This window comes from Manis javanica, chromosome 1, assembly GCF_040802235.1.
Source record: "Manis javanica isolate MJ-LG chromosome 1, MJ_LKY, whole genome shotgun sequence".
Taxonomy (NCBI): Eukaryota; Metazoa; Chordata; class Mammalia; order Pholidota; family Manidae; genus Manis; species Manis javanica.
In genome coordinates, this window is record NC_133156.1 from 194364573 (window position 1) to 194387249 (window position 22677).

The following is a 22677-nucleotide window of genomic DNA, read 5'->3' on the forward strand; positions in this document are numbered from 1 at the left end:
AACTATGTTGACTCATTTAGCTATTATCTTCTAAATCTATGTGGCCAGCTAACTCTAAACTAACTACAAAAACCTCTCTGACTGAACAATTATTCACTTGATTATTGTAATGACTTTCAACTGGCTGCACAATAGACTCAGATATGGAAATAGAGATTTACTCAATCCGGAGTAATGGTTTTCAAACTTTGGCTTGCCTCAGAATCCCTTCTTAAAACAGATTTGTTAAACATATGCTTATTACAACATAGATTACTCATCTCTCATTAGCAAGATTTTTTAATAGGTCTGGGGTGACATGTTCCCAGGTGATGCTGATGATTCTGGCCTAAGGACCACACTTTTTAAGAACCACTAGCCAAGGATACAGCTTGGGCATGGGTGTATTTAAGTAATTTAACTTGAATTAGATGGTCAAAGCAGTATCAGAAGCCCTTTGCTGAGAACTGGTGAGATGACAACTGTCCTCTCATTTCCTTTTATTTATCAGCTTCAGTTTTCCAGAATAAAAGTGAGGGCTTTGGGCATCTTCTTTCCTCTTTGGATGCACTTTTCTCTTGCTTTTCTTTTAGTGTCTTTGGATAATGAGATTGAGTGACCTCAGGCAGTATTTCAAAATAAAGCCATTTTTCCCTTCACTTTTTCTTTCTGTATGCTTCATCCTCCTAACAACTGCTCTTGTATAGTGCTGAGTATTTATTATTTTCTTCCTCCCTGCTACATTGACTGTTGTGGCCTTTCAAAATGTGCACCTTTTGTGAATTATTTTTGTCTATTCTCCCATCCTCAAGTACAATATTATCTGAGTTGTAATCTTGGTTAGGTGGTAGCTATCTGAAGATTTTTTTTCTAGTTGTTCATCAAAAAACATAAGCTGTTAATCTCTTTTACCGGTGGCTTTGATGTGGGGATGATGTTTCCCAGGAAGAGGGTCATGGTGTGCTTTGCTTGTGAGGACAGTCATGTAATAATCTGGAGTCTCCTGTTTCACAGGGATTCAGAAGTCTTTAGAGACTTTTTGAACAACCCACTTACCTCCTTATCCCTTCTTTAGATGATGAACACATATTCTCGATTCCAGTCCACCCCAGTAACCCAGTAACTCTTCTAGCAGACCTAACCCTTAAATGCTCCTTTGTTCACCTTGCATTGGGTTGGGTTGTGGATGTTATTGCTCCTCGAGTTTATTGTCTGGGTTCAGGCAAAAATTATATTATTCGGAGCCTGCCATAGATCTACACTCAATATTGGTGAAATCTACCTAGGAGGGAGTTTGCATAGGGATGCAGGGGCTAGGACAACTCTTCTATGCATTACCTAATGATCTCTGGTCGCATAACTCTTCAGTTTATTTATTGTGAAAATGTCCTCAAGGCTTAAAAGCTTACAAATGCTTTCTCGTATTTGGGACAGGAAAAACAGGCAAGAGCAAAATGCTCTTTAAAGTTAATCAATACTTTTGCAATAATCAAATCCAAAGGCCTCCCCATAACTCTCAACTTTTCAACCTTTATGTAGCATTTACACTGCTGACCATGACTTAATCCTGCATATCTGCCCTCTTTTCCTATGATACAGTGCATAGGATGTTAGTAATATTATTGCTCTGCTTTTACAGTCTTTCCGAAGACTCCTTTGAATAGCTACTTCATTCTTCCTTAAATTTGGCACTTCCCAAGACTGCCTACATCCCTCAGTATACTAAAGCAATCTCTCCCTTGTTAATCTCAATGTTAATGGATGACATCCTATCTTCTTCCATTACTGATGGGAACAGGGAGAAGAAACACTGGGTCAAAGCTGAAAATGTAGTCAATAAAATAGATAAAGATGCTAACTGTAATGGTATATTTTCAATTTTAGTTTAAAAATTTAAGACTATTCTCCTTAAGAAAAAATTAAAATATTACAGATGAGAAAGTCTCCTCAGGCCATCACTCCCATTCTTTGTTCTCTAGCTCCCTACTCCAAAAGCAACCACTGCTAGTAATATAGTGTGAGTTTATTTTAAACATAAGTGGTATAGAAGTAAACATATCATTTTCGAACTTGTTTATTCATTTAAATGTTTTGAGATATATATATATACACGTATTTGTGCATCACTCAAAAACAGTATCTGATTAAAGTTGGTAAGCCATATAATTGTAATATGTTGTATGTGACATATTAACTGGGTTATAAAAGATTAAATATAAATACAGAATAATATATTCTGTATGCTGAGGAGACCCTATAGGGTAGGCCAATACTAGATGAATTACAGAAAAGAGAGGGGGTTGAGGCAGGTTCATGGTAAAATAAGAACTACAACACCTAGAGCGTAAAAACCATCTTATAATGGAAGAAACGCAACCCCAAGATTGTAGCAGTCCCACTTTGTGCTGGAAGAAATGCAACTCTAACATTCTATCAGTCTTTCAGTAAAATCAAACGAAATTACCAAACGGGTTCCCAGGAAAATCACGGCTAAAACGATCTTGTTTAGTCAGTTCCGTGACCTCCCCCATCTCTCCTCCTGCGGAGCGGCATCTGCTCCGGCTGGGCGGGAGCCCAGGAGGCCCTACCAGCCCCAGCCCTTCATTTCCGCCGGCAGAATCTCGAGGCTTTTCCCGCCACGGCCGGGGGTTCCGCCTCTCCTGCGTGCTGGAGGGAGTGCGCATGTGCCGAGCCGGCCCGCTGGTAATTCCCTGGCGGCTCCACGGACGCCTAGCAATGGCGGAGACGGACGCCAGCCTGTTGCGCCAGTTCCCGCTGCTGTTGCCACAAAACCGGGCGAAAACCGTGTATGAAGGATTCATTTCGGCTCAGGTACCCGCTCGGTTGTTGCCCTCTTGCTGGGAGAGCCTCCGTTTCTTTCGCCGCGCAGCTCTGTCCCCGGATGTCTGTGACTGGAGATTTCGGGTGCCCCGACTCGTGGGGATGGAGAAGGGCGACGCGTGACGGCTCCTCCCAGCGCAGAGGCCCCGGACCCGCCGCCGTTGCTGGGCCCGGGTCACCGCCCGGAGGAGGCGCGAAGAGGCGCGCGCGCGGGCGGGGCGGAGAGCTACGCCCCCGTCCCCTCCCCTCCCGGAGTGCCTTATCCCTCCTAAACCAGCGTCTGTCCCGCTTTCAAGTCTTCCTTTTTTGTTGTTACAAATTTTTGCCTACAAAATTCTAACACCTCCCTCGTTCTCGGAGGTTGGTGGCTGTTCAAAGGGAAATCTATGCTAATTATATACGTGTTAACTGTAGAAAAACATTTTGAACGAAAATCTCATTTTGACTTTGCTAAATCGTTTGTACCTGAGCACATCCAGTAACGATAGTTGTTGGGAATCTTGACAGCATTAATTATCTTTGCGGATTCCCAGTGGCCTTTCTTGTGGAGTCTCTTAACACGTAGTAACACACGTGTACGCTTTTGAAGTTTACAAAGCGCTTTCCAAGTACACTATCTTACTTAATCCTCAGCCCTTTGAGGCAGAAATTGTTTAAAAAAATCATTATTCTCGCTTCATAGTTGAGTAAACCAAAGCGTGGGAAAGTGGAGAGGTTAAGTTTATTGTCCGTGATTGCAAATAGAATCCCTTAAAGTCAGACTGATTAAGCTTGTGCATTTTTATCTTCTACACTGCACGTTACGTTTGAATTTTGAGTGCAGACTTTTGCTCCCTGACCATTCCACTCCACATCGTAGCTCCTCCTCGACCCCCTTACATACTGGTTTTTTCTTTTGGTCTTTTAAAATTACGAAATTCTGGAGGACAGCGCACCCAAATTAACCACCTGCAATTTGTAATGTGGGTCATATTGTTAGCAATACCTTCTGTCTATAAAATATAACACATGATCAACTGATTTGATTTGTGAAGAAAGGAGAAATTTCTGAAGAGGAAAGAAAAAAGTGTGGTTGTTTTAAAACAATTTAGCTTTGAAACGGACCTCTATTTTCTTGGAAAGTATGTGAACCTCTTATAGACGTGCACACTTTCAATTAGTTGAACTCGATTATCATATAGAAACCCAAATTGCTCAATTTTGTCACAATAATAAATTTAAAATTTAGTAATTAACTGGACAATTTGAAAAATATTGTAATGAGTAGAAATTTTCTATTCCCAGAGTTCTATTATTTTTATTTCCTGAAAGGAAAATGAATAATTGTATTGCCCCACCTTACTTTTAACACTTACCTCATTTAACAGTGCTCATCAAAACACATACTATATTAAAAAGATTGGAGGTAAAATTTAACTCAATAGTAGTGATTAAGTTAATGGTCTCACCTTTCAAACAAATGTGAATATTGGTTATTTGAAAGCTTGACAGTTTAACATAAAAGAGGAGCATATTTCATGCCTCTTTTTTTGAGGTACAGCTTATGTATCACAGTTTCAGGTGTACAGCATGATGATCTGGTATTTGTGTATAGTGCGAAATGATCACTGCAATGTCTGGTTGTCATTGGATTCACAATAAAGAATTTTTTTTCTTTTGATGAGAAGGTTAAGATAACACTCTTAGCAACTTTCAAATATGCAGTAAGATATTACTAACTATAGTTGCCATGCTGCACATTACATACCAATAACATTTATTTTAACCGGAAGTTTGTACCTTTTGTTTCCTTTCCTCCCATCCCACACCAGCACAGTTTTTAAGGATATGGGCCATATCCTACCATATGTTTTGAAGTCTCCTTGAAACCTAATAATTTCTTAAAAATACTGAGTAATTAATCAAATTTACTTGCTAAGTGAAACTTATCTACCCCTAAAAGTAGTCTCTGTAGAACTAATGAAAATACACTGTTATTAGGAAAAGTAATGGACAGTACATTTGGGCTTTTTCATTTGTCTTCAGATTCATTATGACTATCACAGAAAGTAGAAGTTAAAATTCACTGTTACTCACTCACTGTTCCTAATCTGCTTTTTCCTTCCCCAGTTGGAAGTATTTGTCTTGAATTACCTAATTGAAAACATGATTCACTTTCAGATAACATTTAGAAAAATTGAAGAATATTACTAAGTTACATTTTTATCAGGACCTATGTTATGCCTAATTTTAGGAACTTGAAGGGAGTACTTTGTATTGTGTTTTTGTGTCTGCTAAAGCCACTTAGACAACATGTGTAGCAATCAGAATTGAGATTAGATGAAATTTTAAATTTTCTTAAGACCCTTGTTGTAGTTACAATTCTACTGTATACTTGTGTCTTGCCAATGGGTTTCCAACCCGGGCAAGTTCACTATGGATTCAATATGACCAAAGAAATGATAGTAGAACATTCTTGGGGTGAAAGGGTTATACTCAACTTTATTTCCACGGTGGCAGGTCAGTCACTAAAATCTCATTCAGGAGTCTGCACGCAGCAAGCCCGTCTCTCTCCCTCTGGGCTTCTGTCCTTGGTGCTGCCACCACTCCAGCCTCTGCTCTGCTCTCCCGCAGCCTTGCAGCCCTGCCACCCCGCCGCCCAGATCACTGGGCAGGGCTCTTTATATAGGGTCAGTAACAACATATGGCCCACACGTGTGTAGTGAGCTAGCCAACCAGGGCCAGGTGAAAATCCTGGCCACAGGAACCTACATTTTATCCACACTCCACCCCTCCAGGATTCTCACCTTTCAGTCTATGTGCCCTCAATCCTCTGCAGTGGTCCCTGGTGAGAAAGCTGGAGCCTTGTAATCAAATTCCATAATCTATGACAATATACAAATAACAGAAACTACAATAAATTATAATAACCCTCAAGCCTTAGGAGATCCATTGCCACCAAGTGGTCATCCTGGCTGTATTCAAACCAGTTCTACTCAAATGAGTTAACTAAAAGGACTGTGGATGGGCCTAAATACCCACCTTCTCCAGCCTCTCCAGCAAAAAGTCTTGCAGACACACAGGCCAACCTTGTTGCTTTATCTTTGCCTTCTGGTTTGTCCTCAGCAGCTGGAACTGCTGCTCTGATCCCAATCGCTGCCACAGCTCCAGTCATCCAATTTCTTTCTATCTGCTCCTGCCTATTCAGACCACCCCACAGCTGGGTCCTCGCAACCTTCCCAGGGCCCTTTAAATTCTTCCTTCGAGAAGCAGACCGTATTTCCTTCTGTGCTTGCGCCTGAGGATAGAAGAGCCTGGAGTGCTCCACGACCTGAGGAGGGGGCTGCACCTCTCCTGAAAGAACCAGCCATTGCTGAGTCTTTCTGGCTTTCCACCAGCTTTCATCCAGGTGGGGTCTCAACTGAGGAGGGGCCGATGCCTCCAGCAAGGCAGGCCCTCCACCCCCACCTGTTCCTCAAGCCTCCGCTCCTCCATTTCTGGGGCTGACGGCTCCACATTCTTCACCTGCCCCACCTGGCAGCCTGCACGCCCATACTGCTTCTCGGGCCGCGCCTTCTTGGGCCACAGCACTTTGTAGTGATGCCATTTCAGTCAGCAGTAAATTTTCTTTCTCTTGGGGTGGACCCCAGTTCTCCACTCCTTCCCAGTACCACACGTCCACAGGGGGATACTTGAATTTTCATCTCCCCGTCCACAGGTGCAGCTGTTGAAACACTCCTCCCATGAGGGCAGCCTGTTCTTTTCTGTGGTCAACAATGAACCCTGCCGACTGGGTTTCCACCATGGGCAAGTTCACTATGACCAAAGAAATGACAGTTGAACATTCTTGGGGTGAAAGAGTTATACCCAACTTTATTTCCATGGTGGCAGGTCAGTCACTAAAATCCCGTTCACTCAGAGTGAGTCTGCATGCGGCAAGCTGGTCTCTGCCTCGGGGCCCCTCTGCCCTCACAGCCGTCCTCTGGGCCTCTGTCCTCTGCTCTCCAGCAGCCTTGTAGCCATGCCACTGTGTCACCCAGAGCACTGGGCAGGGCTCTTTATATAGAGTCAGTAACAACACATTGCCAACACGTGCATAGTGAATGAACCAACCAGGGCCAGGTGAGAATCCTGGCCATAGTAACCTTCATTTTATCCACAACTTGCCTTAAGTAGTTTATTGAAATCTTAACCTGAAAACTTTATTTAACATGGTTTTGTTTGGGGAAGCTGATTTTGTCTTGTATGCAATTTAAAACTTACAGAAAAATAGCAAAGATGTATGAAGAATTTGAGTATACTCTTTACACAGATACACCATTTTACCTTTGCCCCATTTGATTTAGTACTATGAGTGAGTATATGTGGGTGTGTATATATACACATTCTTCACCTGCTCAGTTTAAGTTGCTGACAGAGCCCCCTTTATTTCTGAGTACTTCAGCATAAATAACATGGGGACAAGGATACACTCTCATGTAACCTCAGTAGTTATCCAAATCAGGAAAATTAATCATAATATAGGACCATTATATATGGAGTCCAAATTCAGATTTTGTTAATGTTACCATTATATATTTTAGACTCCCTCCCAGCCCTCTACCATCTAACATAAAATTTTCATGTTATATTTGGTTGTCATGTCTCTTTAGTCTAGATTAGTTCCTTAGTCTTTCCTTGTGTTTCATGAACTTGACTCTTTTTTTTAAGAATACAGTTTGGTCATTGGTAGAACATCCCTCAGTTCAGATTATGCAGTTTTGGCAGAGATGACAGAAAAGAATGCTGTGTCCTTTTCAGGGTAAATGAAGTCAGTGGTCTCATTATTGATGATGATAAATCTGATCACCTGTTTAAGGTGGCATATTAATAATTAAAAAATTATTGTTGGCATGACATCTTTTTTTTCATTCTTTGTATCTCTTTGTGTCTTTATATTTAAAGGGGATTTCTTCTGGGCCTTGCTTTTTTATCCAATCTGACAATCATTGCCTCTTATTTGGGCTGTTTAGACCATTTACTACGATTATTGATATGGTTGGATTTAAATCTAATTTCCTGCTGATTGTTTCTGTTTGTCCCATAATTTTCCTTTTATAATTGATAAATATTTTAGGGAGCTACACTGAGACATCAGACTTTCACACATACGCCAGTTTTAGCATCCATTGACTCTTCCTTGAGTCAGTTAATACTGTGATGGCTGCCAAATGATGATTTTTCTAAGCCCATCATTTCTTCTGTAATTGTTAATTATTATTATAAGAGTAGCTTTCTCTTTTTTCCCACTTATTTATTTTAGAATGGACTCATGGATTTTAAAATTTACTGCATTATAATCATTACTTCCCTTATATATTTTAATGCTTAAATTGCCCCACATTTGGTCAGTGACAGCACTTTTTTATTGATACAAGTTTTTAAGGCTTTACCTTTTCTTATCACGGTTTTAAAAGTATCCTGCAGATGCTGACATGTAGCATTTTATTGTTTTTTAGAATTCCCATAATTTATATTTCTGCTGTACCCCAAAGTTATTTAATAGAAGATTTTAAAGATTTTTCTCTTTTTGAAGGTCTTCTTTGATTTTTAATTTTGTTATTAACTTTTAGGTTACTGCACTGTGGTTAGACAATGTTTTTGTAAAAATTCTACTTTGAAACTTATCCTTTTTCTGTGTAATTTGTGTGTGGTTAAAAGAAGGTGTTTTCTGTGTTAGGTTATTCCTTTTCCTCTTGAGTGAGCTTGATAGTTTGCTTCCTTCAAGGAATTTGTTCATTTTGTCTTGGTTTTTTAGTGTATTGGCTTAAAAGTTGTTTTATGATATTCCCTTTTATCTTTTTAATGTCTTTAGAATCTGTAATCATGCTCATTTATTGATGATCTTTTGCTGCATCACTAATTATCTCAAAATTTAGTGGCTTAAAACAACAAACATTTATTACCTCGTCTTTTCTCTGGATCAGAAATTTGGAAGTGAGTTAGCTGGCTGGTTCTGGATCACTGTTTTTTCATGACCTTACAGGGAAGATGTTGGCCAGGTTGTCAGTTATCTACAGGCTTGACTAGAACTGGAAGGTTTGCTTTCAAGATGGTTCATTCACATAGTTACTGGCTGGTGGCCTCAGTTTTTTTCTGCTCTTGATAGGAGGCCTCAGTTCCTCACCACATGGACCTCCATAGTGTTGCTTGACTGTCATCACAACATGGCTGCTAGCTTCCCATGAGAGAGCAACAGAAATCAAGAAGAAGGCTGCACAGTTCCATTTCTCCCCTAGCCTCTGAAGTTACACATTTTTACTTCTGCTTTATTCTGTTTGTTAGAATCAAGTGTCAATTGCAGTCCATACTCAGAAGGGGAGAGATGAGGCAGCAACTCTGAAAGGTAGAATTATCAAAGAAATTACAGAAATATTTTATGGATACCTCTTGCCCCTATTCCTGTTACTGGTAGTTTGTGTCTTCTCTCTTTTTTCCTGATGCATCTGGATAGAGGCTTAGAAATTTTATAGATCTCTTCAAAGAATCTGCTTTTGACTTACTTGATTTTTCTTTATTATTTTTCTTTTTCTGTTTCATCAATTTCTGATGTAGTTTTTTAGTTTCTTTAGGTGGAAGATTAGTTCATTGATAACAAGAACTTTTTTTTTTATAATACAGGTGTTTAGTGCTATAATTTTTTCTTTAGCTGTAGCACACAAATTTTTGTATGTTGTATTTTTTTCTTCAGGTCAGAGTACTTAATTTCTTCTTTAACCCATGGATTACTTCAAAGAAATATCTTTCTAAATATTTGAGGATTTTCCATATATCTTTTTTGATACCGACTTATAATTTATTTTCATGTTAGTCACAGAACATAATTTGTATGATTTGAATTCTTTTATATTTATTGGGACTGATTTTATGAGATAGCTTACAATATGTCTTGTTGAATGTTTTTGTATACTTGTAAAAGATGTGTATTCTTGTTGGAATGTTGGGTGGAATGTTCTATAAATGTCAGGTCAAATTGGTTCATAATGCTATTCAAGTTTTTTATCTCCTCACTGGTTTCTGTCTACTTTTTCTGTTAACATAAGAGGGTATTGAAATCTGTAACTATAATTGTTGATTTTTCAATTTCTACTTTCATTTCTATCAGTTTTTGCTTCATGTATCTTGAAGTTCTCTTATTAGGTACATCCTTTAGGGTTTCTAAGCATTCTTGATGAACTGATTCCTTTCTGATTATGAAATGACCCTTTTTTATCTCTGGTTATCTTTGCCCTGGAGTCTGTATTCTCTAGCATTAATATGACTCAAGCTTTTAAAAAATTATTGTTGGCATGACTTATCTTTTTTTCATTCTTTGTATCTCTTTGTGTCTTTATATTTAAAGGGGATTTCTTCTGGGCCTTGCTTTTTTATCCAATCTGACAATCACTGCCTCTTATTTGGGCTGTTTAGACCATTTACATTTACTGCGATTATTGATATGGTTAGATTTAAATCTAATTTCCTGCTGATTGTTTCTGTTTGTCCCATGTGTTCCTTTATTTTTTACTTTTTCCTATTTTTATGCATTTTACATTATACATCATACAACATTTTATCTCTTCTGTCAGCTTATTAGCTTTTTTTTTCCTCCTAAGTAATTACTTTATGGCTTATAGTATATATCTTAAAACTGTCATGATTTGCCCTAAAGTAATATTAGGATCCCATTTTATGTGCACTGTTGGTATTTAATTTTTGACTTTTTTTTTCTGTGGTTTCCAATATGCAACTTTCACTTAAACTCTTTTACATATGCCATTACCCTTATAGTATAAGGATCTTACAACAATATACTTCTCTTTTTCTTGGTGTTTGTGCTATTGTCATATATTTTATTTCAGTTCATCTTATAACCCTCCCAATGCACTCTTTTTTTTAAACAATGAACTTTTTAAAAAATTAAGGTTTATTTTTTAATAAGAGTTTTAGTCGCAGAAAAACTTAGCAGATAGTACAGAGTTCCCATGTACTATTTCCTTCCCTTCACAGTTTGTCTTCTTAACATGTTACTATTGTACATTTATTACAGTTAATGAGCTAGTATCGATACATTTATTAACTCAAGTCCATCTTTTATGCAGATTTCTTTAGTTCTTACCAAATGTCTTTTTTCTGTTCCAGGATCCCATCCAATATACCACATCATCATGTCTGCTTAGGGATGGGTTCCTTGTTTCTGGTGACCTTGTCTCCATTATGATTGTGAAATGACCCTCTTTATTGAGGAGTAATAGGCAAGTATATTGTAGGATACTGATCTTTTGGAATTTGTTTTTCTCAACGATTAGACTGGTTACATGTTTTTGAGAGGAACATTAGAATTTACTATTTCATCACATCATATCAAGGGTGCCTATAATCAGTATGATTTATGACTGTTGATGTTGACCTTGATCACTGGCTGAAGTAGTGTTTGTCAGCTTTCCCTATTGTAAAGTTATTCTTTTCCCCCTCTGTCCATACAGTACTCTTTGGAAGAAAACCGCTAGAATCCCCCACTTCAGGAATGGGAGATGTGCTTCTCCTCCTTTAAGGTGTAATATTTATGTAATTTATCTGGAATTCTTCTCTATGGGACATTAGCTTAACTCCCCCATTTATTAATTCAATCATTTATCAGTGTGGACTCATGGATATTTTATACTTTGGGTTATAGTCCAATACTACTTTATTCAAATTGTTTCCAGCTTTGGCAGTCAGTTGTCCTCTAAAGAGATTTTTAAAAAAGAAAAATATTTACTGTTTCTGGTACCGTGTATTGTATATCCATCTCATTTCATTCATTTCTGCCTGAAGTTATTCCTTTAATATTTGTTATAGTGCTTGTCTGCTACTGATGAATTCTTTCACCTGTTTTGTGTCTGAAAAATTGTTTATTTGGCCTTTTGAAAGATATTCTCATGTATGTAAAAATCCAAGTTGACTTTTTTTCCTTTTAGTACTTCAAAGATGTTGCTTCACTGTCTTGCATTATTTCTTATGAGAAATCTCTACTTTTTCTTTGTTCCTCTGTAAATAGTGTATTGCATTTCTTTGGCTGCTTTAAAGATTTTTCTTTTTATCATTGGTTTTTGTGAATTTGATGTATCTTCATAAAGTTTTCTTCATGTTTTTTCTCCATAAGGTTTGCAGAACTTTTTGGATATGTCAGTATATGTTTTCATTAAATTTGGAAAAAACTTAAGCCATTACATCAAAAAATTTTTTTTCTTTGTCTTTCCTGTATTGTTAACTCAAAATACATGCATATTAGGCCACTTTAATTTGTTCCATAATTCACTGATGGTCATTTCACCTCCCCCACCTCCCTAAGTCTCTTTTTCTGTTTTATTTTGAATGTTCTGTTTCTGTTTTTAGTCAGGTATACTAGCATCTTCTTTTGTATAGTATGATCTGCTATTAATACCATCTAGCATATTTTTTATCTCAGTCATTGTATCATTCATTTCTGATTTGGGTCTTCATATCTTTCCTGAGTCTAGCATACTCATGCTTTACATTCTTGAACGTATCTAATACAGTTATAATTGTTTAAATCTTTAAAAGCAGTTCTCTCATCTGCCATTTTCAAATTTTCTCCTGATTTTTCTCTTGATTGTGAATCTTGTTTTCTTCTTTCCATTACTGGTATATTTGATTGGATGTCAGACATTGTGCATTCTGCCTGTTGTGTGCTAGGCATTCTTTTTTTCTCTTACATATTCTTGAGATTTGTTCTAAGCTGCAGTTAAATTATTTGGAGACAGTTCGATCTTTTCAAGGCTTGCTTTTAAGCTTTGTTAGGTAGAACCAGAATACATTTTAGCCCAGACTGATTTGGCTCTATTGCTGAGGCAACACTCTTCTGAGTGCTCTATTTGATGATGGCTCTTACATTACAAGGTTTTCTTCTCTGGTTGGTTGGAATGTGACAACCTCCAGCTTTGTGTGAGCTCCAAGATTGTCTTTATTTTCCATTCTCATGGTTTCCCAGCTTTGGGTGGTTTTCTCACATCCATGCAGCAAGCAGTACTCAGGAAGTCTCCTTTTGAGGAATGCTCTTTAGTATTATAGTTCATGAATTCTATATGAGTTGGCCTTCCCAAATCATGGAGCATTTAGGCTCTGTTTAGTTCTCCATCCTTGCCCTGTAGCCTGAAAAATTCTTCACGCAGTAAGGCTGGACAGTACTATTTTCTCATTTGTTTCTCTTCTTTCAAGGATCACTGTCCTGTGCTGCCTATTGTTTAATACCTGAAAATCATTTTTTTCATATATTTTGTCTGTTTTTTTAGTTAAGGTGGGAAAGATAAATCCTGCCCCTGTTATTCCATCATGGTTGGAAGCATTTCTTTGTTCAATTTCTTAAAGTTCTAGTCCATTTGTTTCTTGCTTTGAGAAATCTGATGCCAATCTTATTGTTTCCCATATAAATGATTTGATCTTTTTCTTAGAAGCTATAGACCTTTTCCTTATTTTTAAAATATGTAAACTAAGGTAGTTCTCTGAGTGGGTCATTATGAGTCACTTTTCTCATGTTCAGTTGTCTTTTCCAGCATGTGAATTTCCAGAAAGCATACTTGGATCGTAATTTTAAATACTCTTTTTTTTTTCTTTTTTGTTATCCTGTGGTCTCCAATTCTTTGTATATTGGATTTTCTTTGCCTGTTTCCACATCAACTGCTTTTCTCTGATGGTTTTAACTTTTTTTTCATTTGATAATTTTCTTACTCATATCTTGTAGGAAATTTTAATTTTATTCTATTCTTTCTTAACTATTTATTCTTCCATTTTAATATAATTTTGCTTTTTTCTTAATTAAAAATTTCTTTTTATGATTTGTTCTTAATTGTAGTTAAGTTTTGAATGTCTGAATGTGGGTGCAAAATGCTCAGTTAGTAATAGCATGCATTGTAACTCAGTATTGTAACTTGGTTATGGCATGTGGTTTTTATTGCATGGGGGGTTGTCATCACCTGAAATGTTTTGATTCTTCTAGTCTGTTTTTGTCTCATGGTAGCTTGGCATGGATGAAGGCAACTTTTTTGTATTTGTGAATAGTTTAGCTGTTGCAGTGACTTACAAAATCTGTAGTTCAAGAATAGCCTCTTTTGTCAATGAAGTGAAGTGCAATTTATTTATTGGGTGATTTTTTGGGTAGTGCTGAGGGAGTTATTGAGTGTTTATATCTTGTTATATAAATGCTAAGTTTCCCACTCTTACTCCTAATTTTCTGTTTTCCAAAGGATGTCTCTACCTGCTTTTTACTATCTTCTGCAATTCTTTTCCATGATGAGCTCCTTGGCTTTTGTGTTCATATTTAAGTCCCTTCCCTGTAGCCTGTGCTCTGACCTACCAAATCTTTTATTATTTTTTTACTTAGTCCAATCCTCTCTTCTCTCTTCCATGCATTTTTTTCTGAACCCTATAGTTCTCTAAAAGCACTTGCTATGGGAACTCCAGAGTAGAAACCACTGGAAAGTGGCTTATAATTTACTTCCTACGGGTAATTTGAAGTTTATGGTATTCTCTGTCTTCTGATTTTTATGGTTTTAGTTTTTCTTAATATTTATCTATTTGGGAGGATGTGTGTTTTGTTCCCTGCAGACCTGGAAAAGCTGCTTCTTGAGAGTGATTAACATTTTGCCTTAACTAAAAAACAGCTGATTTTGGACATTTTCTTGAATCAGAGAAGTATCATGACATGTAACATGGCATTTGACCTTTTAAAATGGTTGGATTTTGCAAATAAGAGACTTTGAAATTTTGTTCTTTCAGATAACAGGTCAGTAGAGTAGTTTTACTATTTTTCATGTACATTTTGAATTTCAGATTGTTCTTACACATATGTGGGGGATGTCTATAAAGTTAGGTTAAAGTTACTACATAATACCTTTAGTGCTTTAATGAAATAGTGAATTATTGTTACCTGACCTTTTGAAAAGGTCAGTAGTACATTTTGTTTCATTTTTTTAAAGGACATTTAAATGTAATGAAAGTCAGAACTGTAATATTATCATGAAAGTAAAGGTTATGGGGTACATTTAATTGTGTTCCTCTAGTTTTGAAACTGCTTTGAGGGAGACTGTGCTAAAATTCTCATGGTGATTATTTTTCAAGAATTTTATTACTCTCTTTCATTTTATACTGTTGGAGTAAAAGATTATATTTCTGTTTGTCTTGTTCTTAACTTTGCTCAGTTTTCACTTGTATTATTCTATTTAAGGTACAAAGTTTAAGCTGCTTACCCATCACTTTCTCAAGAAAGAAAGTGAATATGTTTCTCAGAGAATAGCTCTTCTTTCCTTAGACTCCTGAGCAATATTTTGTATATTCAAATATGTAGCTAGTGAATATTTAAATTTAAGTAATGTTATTATATGTTAGTGATTTTATTAATTAATTGTTCAAGGGTGTGGGAAAATTAAATACACTCTAAGAAAATATTTTTGTAATGTCTGTATGTTTAGATTGTATAACTATATTTTCATTTTATTAAAGTTTAAAAAATTGTACTATGAAGCCTATAATGTATTACATATTATTTTACATTGTGATTTGATTTTTTTTTGTATATTCAAAATAGTTTGAAGGAATTCCTTTTTCATTGATTTTCTAAGAGAGATATAACATTTAAGACTCTTTTGTCTACATTAACAATTTAATATTCCTTGTGTTTATGTAAGTGACTTTGTTTTTAAAGAGAATGTCCTTAGTGTTTTGATTTCCTAATAATTAAAGTTTCCAACAGACATTTTTTGAGTCACTTTCCCTCAAATGCAATATTCTGTTGCATCTATTTAATTAAGTGTAAATATTTGGGTAAAGTTGATAACTTTTAGAAAATTAAGGAAACCATTGCCTTTCTATGTCATTATATATTTAACTTCCCTTAACATTAAGTGAAAGATGGAAATTTGAGTAAATCTTTTCAATATTTTCCACAGGGAAGAGATTTCCACCTTAGAATATTATTGCCTGAAGATTTACAGTTGAAGAATGCAAGGTGATATGGTATTTTGTTATACATATGATAGGATGGGCAATCTGTTTATCTGGTATAAACTGATTCCAGTCATTAGAGTTTTGCTTAAATTGCTTATCAGTCAACCAGAAACATTTCTGATTTTTTCAAATCTGTGCATTTATAAATTATTTTCCTGGCACTTTTCAAGGTAACACATTAATTCCCTAATCTTTTTTTCATTTAAATCAATAAACAACAATTTTGTAAACTTCACTAACAAGTACTGAACTGAAGTATAAAAGGAGAATACAAATGAATTAGATTTTGTTTCCAACTTTTGACTGGTGTTAATTATGTATATATTCAGTCTGTGGAAAGACCCACATTTTCAGTTCAGTCCTGGTATAATATAAATTTATGTCAGCCCTGGTATAAATCAGCATGGGCTGTTGGTACAGAAAGTTCATCAGGAATGTCAAGAGATGAGACTAGAAATTAGGTATGGCCTGAAATCACATTTCTGTTCCTAAGTATCTCTGGGCATAGAGTGGAGGATGAATCCAGAGATATTTATGAGTATAATTAACAAGATTTGTTACTGATTAAAAGTGGGAGATAAGAGGGAAAGAGGAATGGAGGATGTGGTCCAAGTTCCTGGCCCAGATCACTAAGCTAGAGAAGAGGTCATGAATGGAGAAGTAGAAGAGAAATTGTTTTAAAACATACTGGGATTCTATAGCATTTTACTACGCTGATGGACAGTGACTATAATGGGGTTTGTGGGGAGCACTTGTTAATAGGGGGAGTCTAAGAACCATAATGTTTAAGTAATTGTACATTAACGATACCAAAATAAAAAAAATAATAATACATGAAAAAACATACTGGGTGTGAAATATGAAGAAAGATTTAGTAGGTAGTACTATATTGATGTGGAACTCAAGTCTGAGACTAGAAAAGGAGATGTGTGTGGAAGTCACAGTAGGTGTGGGATTTGAGGCTATGAGGATGAATAGACTTTTCAGTAACTGCATGTATGGAGTGAAAAGAGAAAGCCAATGATAGAACTCTGAAGGCATACCAACATTTAAAGGACAAGTAAATAGAGAGGAACGTGGAAGAGGACTAAGGATAGACCAGAGAAATAAGAGGAAAAGCTGAACAGTTGTCTCTGAATTCAACTTCAGAGAAGCCAGTGAAGATAGGCTTACATGTGGAAGGAGGATAGAGCAATGGGCAAAATAGGTAAAGGGGATAAAGAGGTACAAAATTCTTAATTATAAAATAAGTCTCAGGGATGAAAAGTACAGCATAGGGATATAGTTAATAATATAATTTTGGATGGTGACAGATGGTAACTATCCTTATCATGTGGTACTTTGTAATGTAGATAATCTTTGAATCACTGTTTTACACCTGGAACTAATATTTTATGTCAACACCACTTCAGTTAAAAAAGAAAAAGAGGCTTAAGGAGAGAATAGTTAGCAGTGCTGAGTGTTGCAAAGGGATCAGTTTAGTTATGGATAGATTTCATGCAGTGGCAGAAGCCAGGTTATATTGGGTTTTGAAGTGGGTGAGTAGAAGAAAATGTAAGCAGTATAAATTGTTTTGAAGAAAAGGAGTGGCTAGAGGAGGTTATGCAGTTAAGGAAGAGTTATAATAATGTTTTAAGATGACATTTGCTTGAGCAAATTAATACATTAAAGAAGAAAAAAAACAGTAAATTACAGATAACCACAGTAAACATATAATTTATGAACTGATATGATAAGGTGGGTGACAAGGGATGGAAAAGTACATTTGGATAGGGACTTTTCCCATGGGCCGTTGAATGAACTACTCTGCCACTAAGACAGAATATATGGTGGGAATGGGTTTAGCAGACCAAGGATAGAGTCATCATGGTGTGAAAAGGCTGTGGCTGGAAAAACTCAGAGAGGCTTCCTACTTATAGGTAAGTAAAAGCAATTCTTAGAAGAGTTACTTACCTAGCAATATTGAGAGCACAGGTGGGGTGAGCCAATAGATAAATAAACATTAATTTAAACTACTCATATAATTAAAATATGTATCCTTTTAGTTATTTTAATCTGGAATTTGAAGAAGACTGTTTTGCTACATATGCTTTCTCAAATACAAATTCTGTGTATTATGATCAAAACTGTTGGTTTTATTTAACATACCTTGGAGAAGAATCTAGTTCAATAGAAAATGTTGCTTTGGAGATGTTAGAGTTAAAAAAATATGTACTGTTTGCATATGATTTACTGATTACAGTTATTTATATTTTGAAATAAAATTAGTACTGACAGTTTGAAGACAAGACTTTCAACAGTATCAGTGGTAAAAAAATTTAACTTGCCAAAATTATGGATGTGTCATTCTTTTCTATGCATGTGCATGTTTGTGTTAGCATACAAATAAGTTTTTTTAATGCTGAACAATGAACAAACCATTTTATTTCATTAAAATTTTAGATTGTTATGTAGTTGGCAACTGAGAACAATACTTAGTGGATACCATCAAATAGTACAACAGGTAAGTTCTATTTAAAAGTTTTACGTTTTAAGGGAGAATAAGAAATTACTAAATTTATTCTTTTTTAAGTACCTACTTTGCAGAATGTCATAATAAATTGGTTTAATAGTTACTGAATTTTATAGGCTTCATCTCTCTCAAATATTCTAAGGATTTATACATTATGTAAAATGTTTTTTATCTCCAGGCAGCATTTGTGTTGAAACTGAGACTTTAGGGTCTTTAATGCATTTACTGTATCCACCACTTTTTGAGTGATTTTTCTGCTAAAACTTAATAGTGATGGTATGAAAAAAAATCCTAGGACCCATTTCGGAGTTCAGACTGTGGCCAAAATGAGATTGTAGTGCTAGATTAGCAACAGAAAAGATGTGGTGGGAATCACTTAGGATCATGTATATATATATATAATGAGAGTAGACATGAAGGCAGCATAGGTGAGATACAGGCAGGATTAATTTAGTATTCTTTTATTACTTGATTTTATATCTGGAAATTTGTGCTTTTAACCACCTACATTGATTTCACACACACACACACACACACACATACACACACACTTAGTTATATTTGTGCTTTTAACCACCTATTTTGATTTCACACACACACACATATACACACACTTAGTTATATTTGTGCTTTTAACCACCTACATTGATTTCACACACACACACACACACATATACACACACTTAGTTATATTTGTGCTTTTAACCATCTACACTGATTTCACACACACACACACACACACACACTTAGTTATATTTGTGCTTTTAACCACCTACATTGATTTCACACACATACACACACACACACTTGGTTATATTTGTGCTTTTAACCACCTACATTGATTTCACACACACACACACACTTAGTTATTCTTAAAATGTTTAGGTTCCAAAACAGTTAAGCAATTGAAAATAATGAAATGCCTCTTGTAGAAAAATAAATGTAAGTAAAACTACATTTCTTTTGATGGTTTATTCATTTGTATGTTTTTCCTGATTTCCTGTATTTTCTCTATCTTAAAAGCAGGTTATTATCTATAACTGACAGTGACACTCACTCTCACATAAGGCATTACTGAATCACAAAGGAATATAGGAGGTAAATAATTTGATTTGTAGAATAGGTTGTCATTGCTGGCAGTATAATTACAACAGTTTTATAAGGGGATGTTTAAATTATTTCTGTTTTCTCCCCATTGCCTCCTACCCATCCATTGTGATTATTTATACTGTATACTAAAGTTTAAGAAAGGAATCTATTTTATGAGATATTTAAATAGCCTGAAAAAATCTTCTTAATGAAGACTAAGTATAATAATACCTGTAACTGTTTTTCTTCACCAATTTTTCCTAGAAAAAGTACCTCCCTCTACTTGATCATGTAGAACCCAGTATTAGCTTGAGTCTTTGTTTTGTTTCAAAGTCCAAATAACTATTACTATTCTTGTATCATTTTAAATTAGTAAATGTGCTCAGGGGGGTCAGCACTTTTTCTGTGGCTTTATTTACAAAAATAGGTATTGGGTATAGTTAGTCTCTGAGCTGTAGTTTGCAAACCATTGATGTCATTTATTGCTCATCAGTTGTAAACTAGGTGGGGAAAATACTGTTATCAAAGACGGGAAAGTCAGAAGATTTGTTCTACAAACACATGCCCACTCAAAGTTATGTTAAGATGTGAATTGTCTGTGTTATGCATTATTAAAATATCTCAGATTGTTATTTTCTCATCTAAAGAGTGAACAAATTCACATATTGACTTTGTTCAGAATCGTGTGGTAGTAGTGCAGTGTATCACAAAAAGTAACAAAAGTACAATATTTTTGACTCCAAGTAGAGAAATGCTAGTTTTATCAAAGGAAACAGTTTTGAACTTGAGACTGCTTTCTTTTATTGTATTGTTATTTTAAGAATCAAAGACTTTTAGGAAATGGAACCATGACTCTTAAATATTCATTCTATTTTGGAAGTTATTTCCTTTGTCATTTTAACAGTTTTATCTTACTGAGAGATTGACTCCTTCTGAATTAATATGGGTTAGCCGTGAAAGGACAAAGTTACAGTAACATGTAGTCTTTAAGGTCAAGGAAAAAAAATTAAAAATGGTATTATTGATCATTGTTAATTCAGTGCTCTAACTAGATATTCTTAATTGTATAGATTTGCCTGGTTTCTATATTTTTGCTTCTCTTCTTACTCTCTTTACTCGTTACCACTTTTTTGAAGCTGTGGTTTGCTGGATTTGCTAAACTTGACAGTAATCAGTGCTGAAGGAACAGAGAAGGCTGAGAGATTTTAAGTGACATTCTTACACAGTATATCTCACCAAAACAGGCTTGAGGGCTTTAATTACTCTTTTAAAATGAAATTAGGAGGAGTAGTAGGGGTGATGACCATACTTCAGTTCTTACATCTTTAAGTTGTAGGTGCAGCTAATATTTTTTCCACATTCACGTGGAACTTTATTTCACTTTCAGTGCATGGAATATTCATTATACAAATGAAATTAATTGGAAATGTTGTTTTGATCTAGAGAATGCAGCACTCTTCTGATCTAATGAGCTTTATGATGGAGTTAAAGATGCTTTTGGTAAGAATTTGTTTTCTAACACTTAACCATATTCTATGACTCTTGATTTGTTTTGTAATTCCTTTAAAAATTAACATGATTAGAATTTAAAACTTCTCAAGTCCCAGTCATATAATGTTTTATTTTACTGTGGGCATAAATGTGGATGGTACTTTTCTCAAACTGCATGAGGAGTCAAAACCAATTTGATTATATCATAAGCTGGATACACTTGACACTAGTCTTGGACAGGTGGTGAAGAAATAAAATGTACTCTTGGGCTGTCAGAGAATTTAACATTTCTGGAGAGATTAGATGGTCACACTTAAAAATACAGTATTAGGTATAAATTTGTATATAGTCGCAGATTTCTGAAAAACTTGTAAGCCTTTATTATGTACTTATAGTTATGTACAGTAATGGATTATTCAGTTAATCAACTATGTATAAAAAACTTGATTATTTCATTTACCCTACTGAAGTTGTATTTTTTAAAAATTTATTATGCAGTTTTCAACATAATCAGAAAAGAGAAGACTATAGGGAATACCTATGGCCCATGAAGTAACTAACATTTTGCCAATCATATTTCTTATACTCTTTTAGGAGAAAGGGACTGGAATATTTTTAAGGAAATCTTGGGCATTGTGTCCATTCAACCATAAATATGTCAGTGTATACTTCTAACAGCTAAGTGTTCCTCTCTTTTTAAATATGCTCTTATAACCGCAACAAAGTTAATGGTAATTACTTATAGCTACTTTGTATCAGTGTGCAAACAAGGTCAGCCACATGTTTAGTTGATAATCAAGTCTCTTAATTTATAACAGCAGCACCTCTTCCTCCAAACCATTTATTTTCATGCCTCCACTTGTTGAAAAAACCAGAGTATGTGACCTATAAAATTTCCAGCATCTGATTTCATTTATTTATGGTATCTTTTAACACATTTTTCTACTTTTTTGTGATCTGGCAGTTAGATCTAGAGGTTGCAACAGAGTTGATTGAGTTCATTTGTTCTGGTCAGAATACTTTGCACCTGTACTTACATTGTGTCAGGAGGCACATAGTGTCTAATAGTTATTCTTTTAGTAAAGTTAAGACTGATCTTAGGTTTAGATCCATCCAGTAGAAAGTTTTGCCATCAACCTATCACCTAATGATTTTAGCATCAAATTATGGTCATTGCCTACATCTGTTATTTCATTAGGGGTTACAAATAGTGATTTTAAAAATTCATAATCTGAATTGATTAGTCAAAAATCTACAGAGAAAACTTACCCTCATCAGGTATTTGGTTAATTAGAGACATGGTTCATACTGGAGAGATAGGATAACAATACTGATTGTTTCTTTTAAAAAAATCAGATTTTAGAATAATGAATTGGTGCCTAGAAACTGTCAAAGGGAACTAATGGTATTTGTTAGTATCATTACTAATGCATGGGTTTTTATATATTGGATAAATTAATTTTTTTATGTATTAGATTAACTTCAACCCATTGCAGTCGTAATTCTTTTTGATGCTTGAATTGTACCATTTTTGGTCAGTGTAAGATCCTTTCATGTTCACTCCTGAGTTCTTAAAGAACAACCCAAGCTTTGCTTTCTGACTCCAGTTGCTCCAGATTCATTTACTCATCCGATTGCAGAACAATAATCAGTTATTTCTCCAAAGAGCCATGGTTTCTTTGTGGCATTTGGATGCCACAGTATGGAAACTAGAGCACTCATTGCTATTACTTCTAGGACTCTTCAGTGGCCAAAGCTAGGAA

At 35.5% G+C, this 22677-nt stretch overlaps 1 protein-coding gene across 6 annotated transcripts in view; it reads left to right on the forward strand.

The window, feature by feature from the left end:
* The first annotated feature begins 2048 nt into the window (after positions 1-2048).
* Positions 2049-22677, forward strand: part of FANCL (FA complementation group L) — a 171234-nt gene continuing 150605 nt past the window's right edge. For 2 of the 6 annotated variants that reach the window (XR_012121174.1, XM_073212874.1), the window contains exons 1-4: positions 2050-2811; positions 15765-15823; positions 18265-18325; positions 20867-20923. Coding sequence is in view for 5 of the 6 variants with exons in the window: in XM_073212874.1 (XP_073068975.1) it covers positions 2662-2811; positions 15765-15823; positions 18265-18325; positions 20867-20923 (327 nt within the window). In the remaining variant the exon portion in view is untranslated. Of the gene's footprint in view, positions 2812-15764; positions 15824-18264; positions 18326-20866; positions 20924-22677 lie in introns of all 6 variants that reach the window. The other 4 variants (XM_037020448.2, XM_073212877.1, XM_073212882.1 and 1 more) reach the window with 4 other exon arrangements.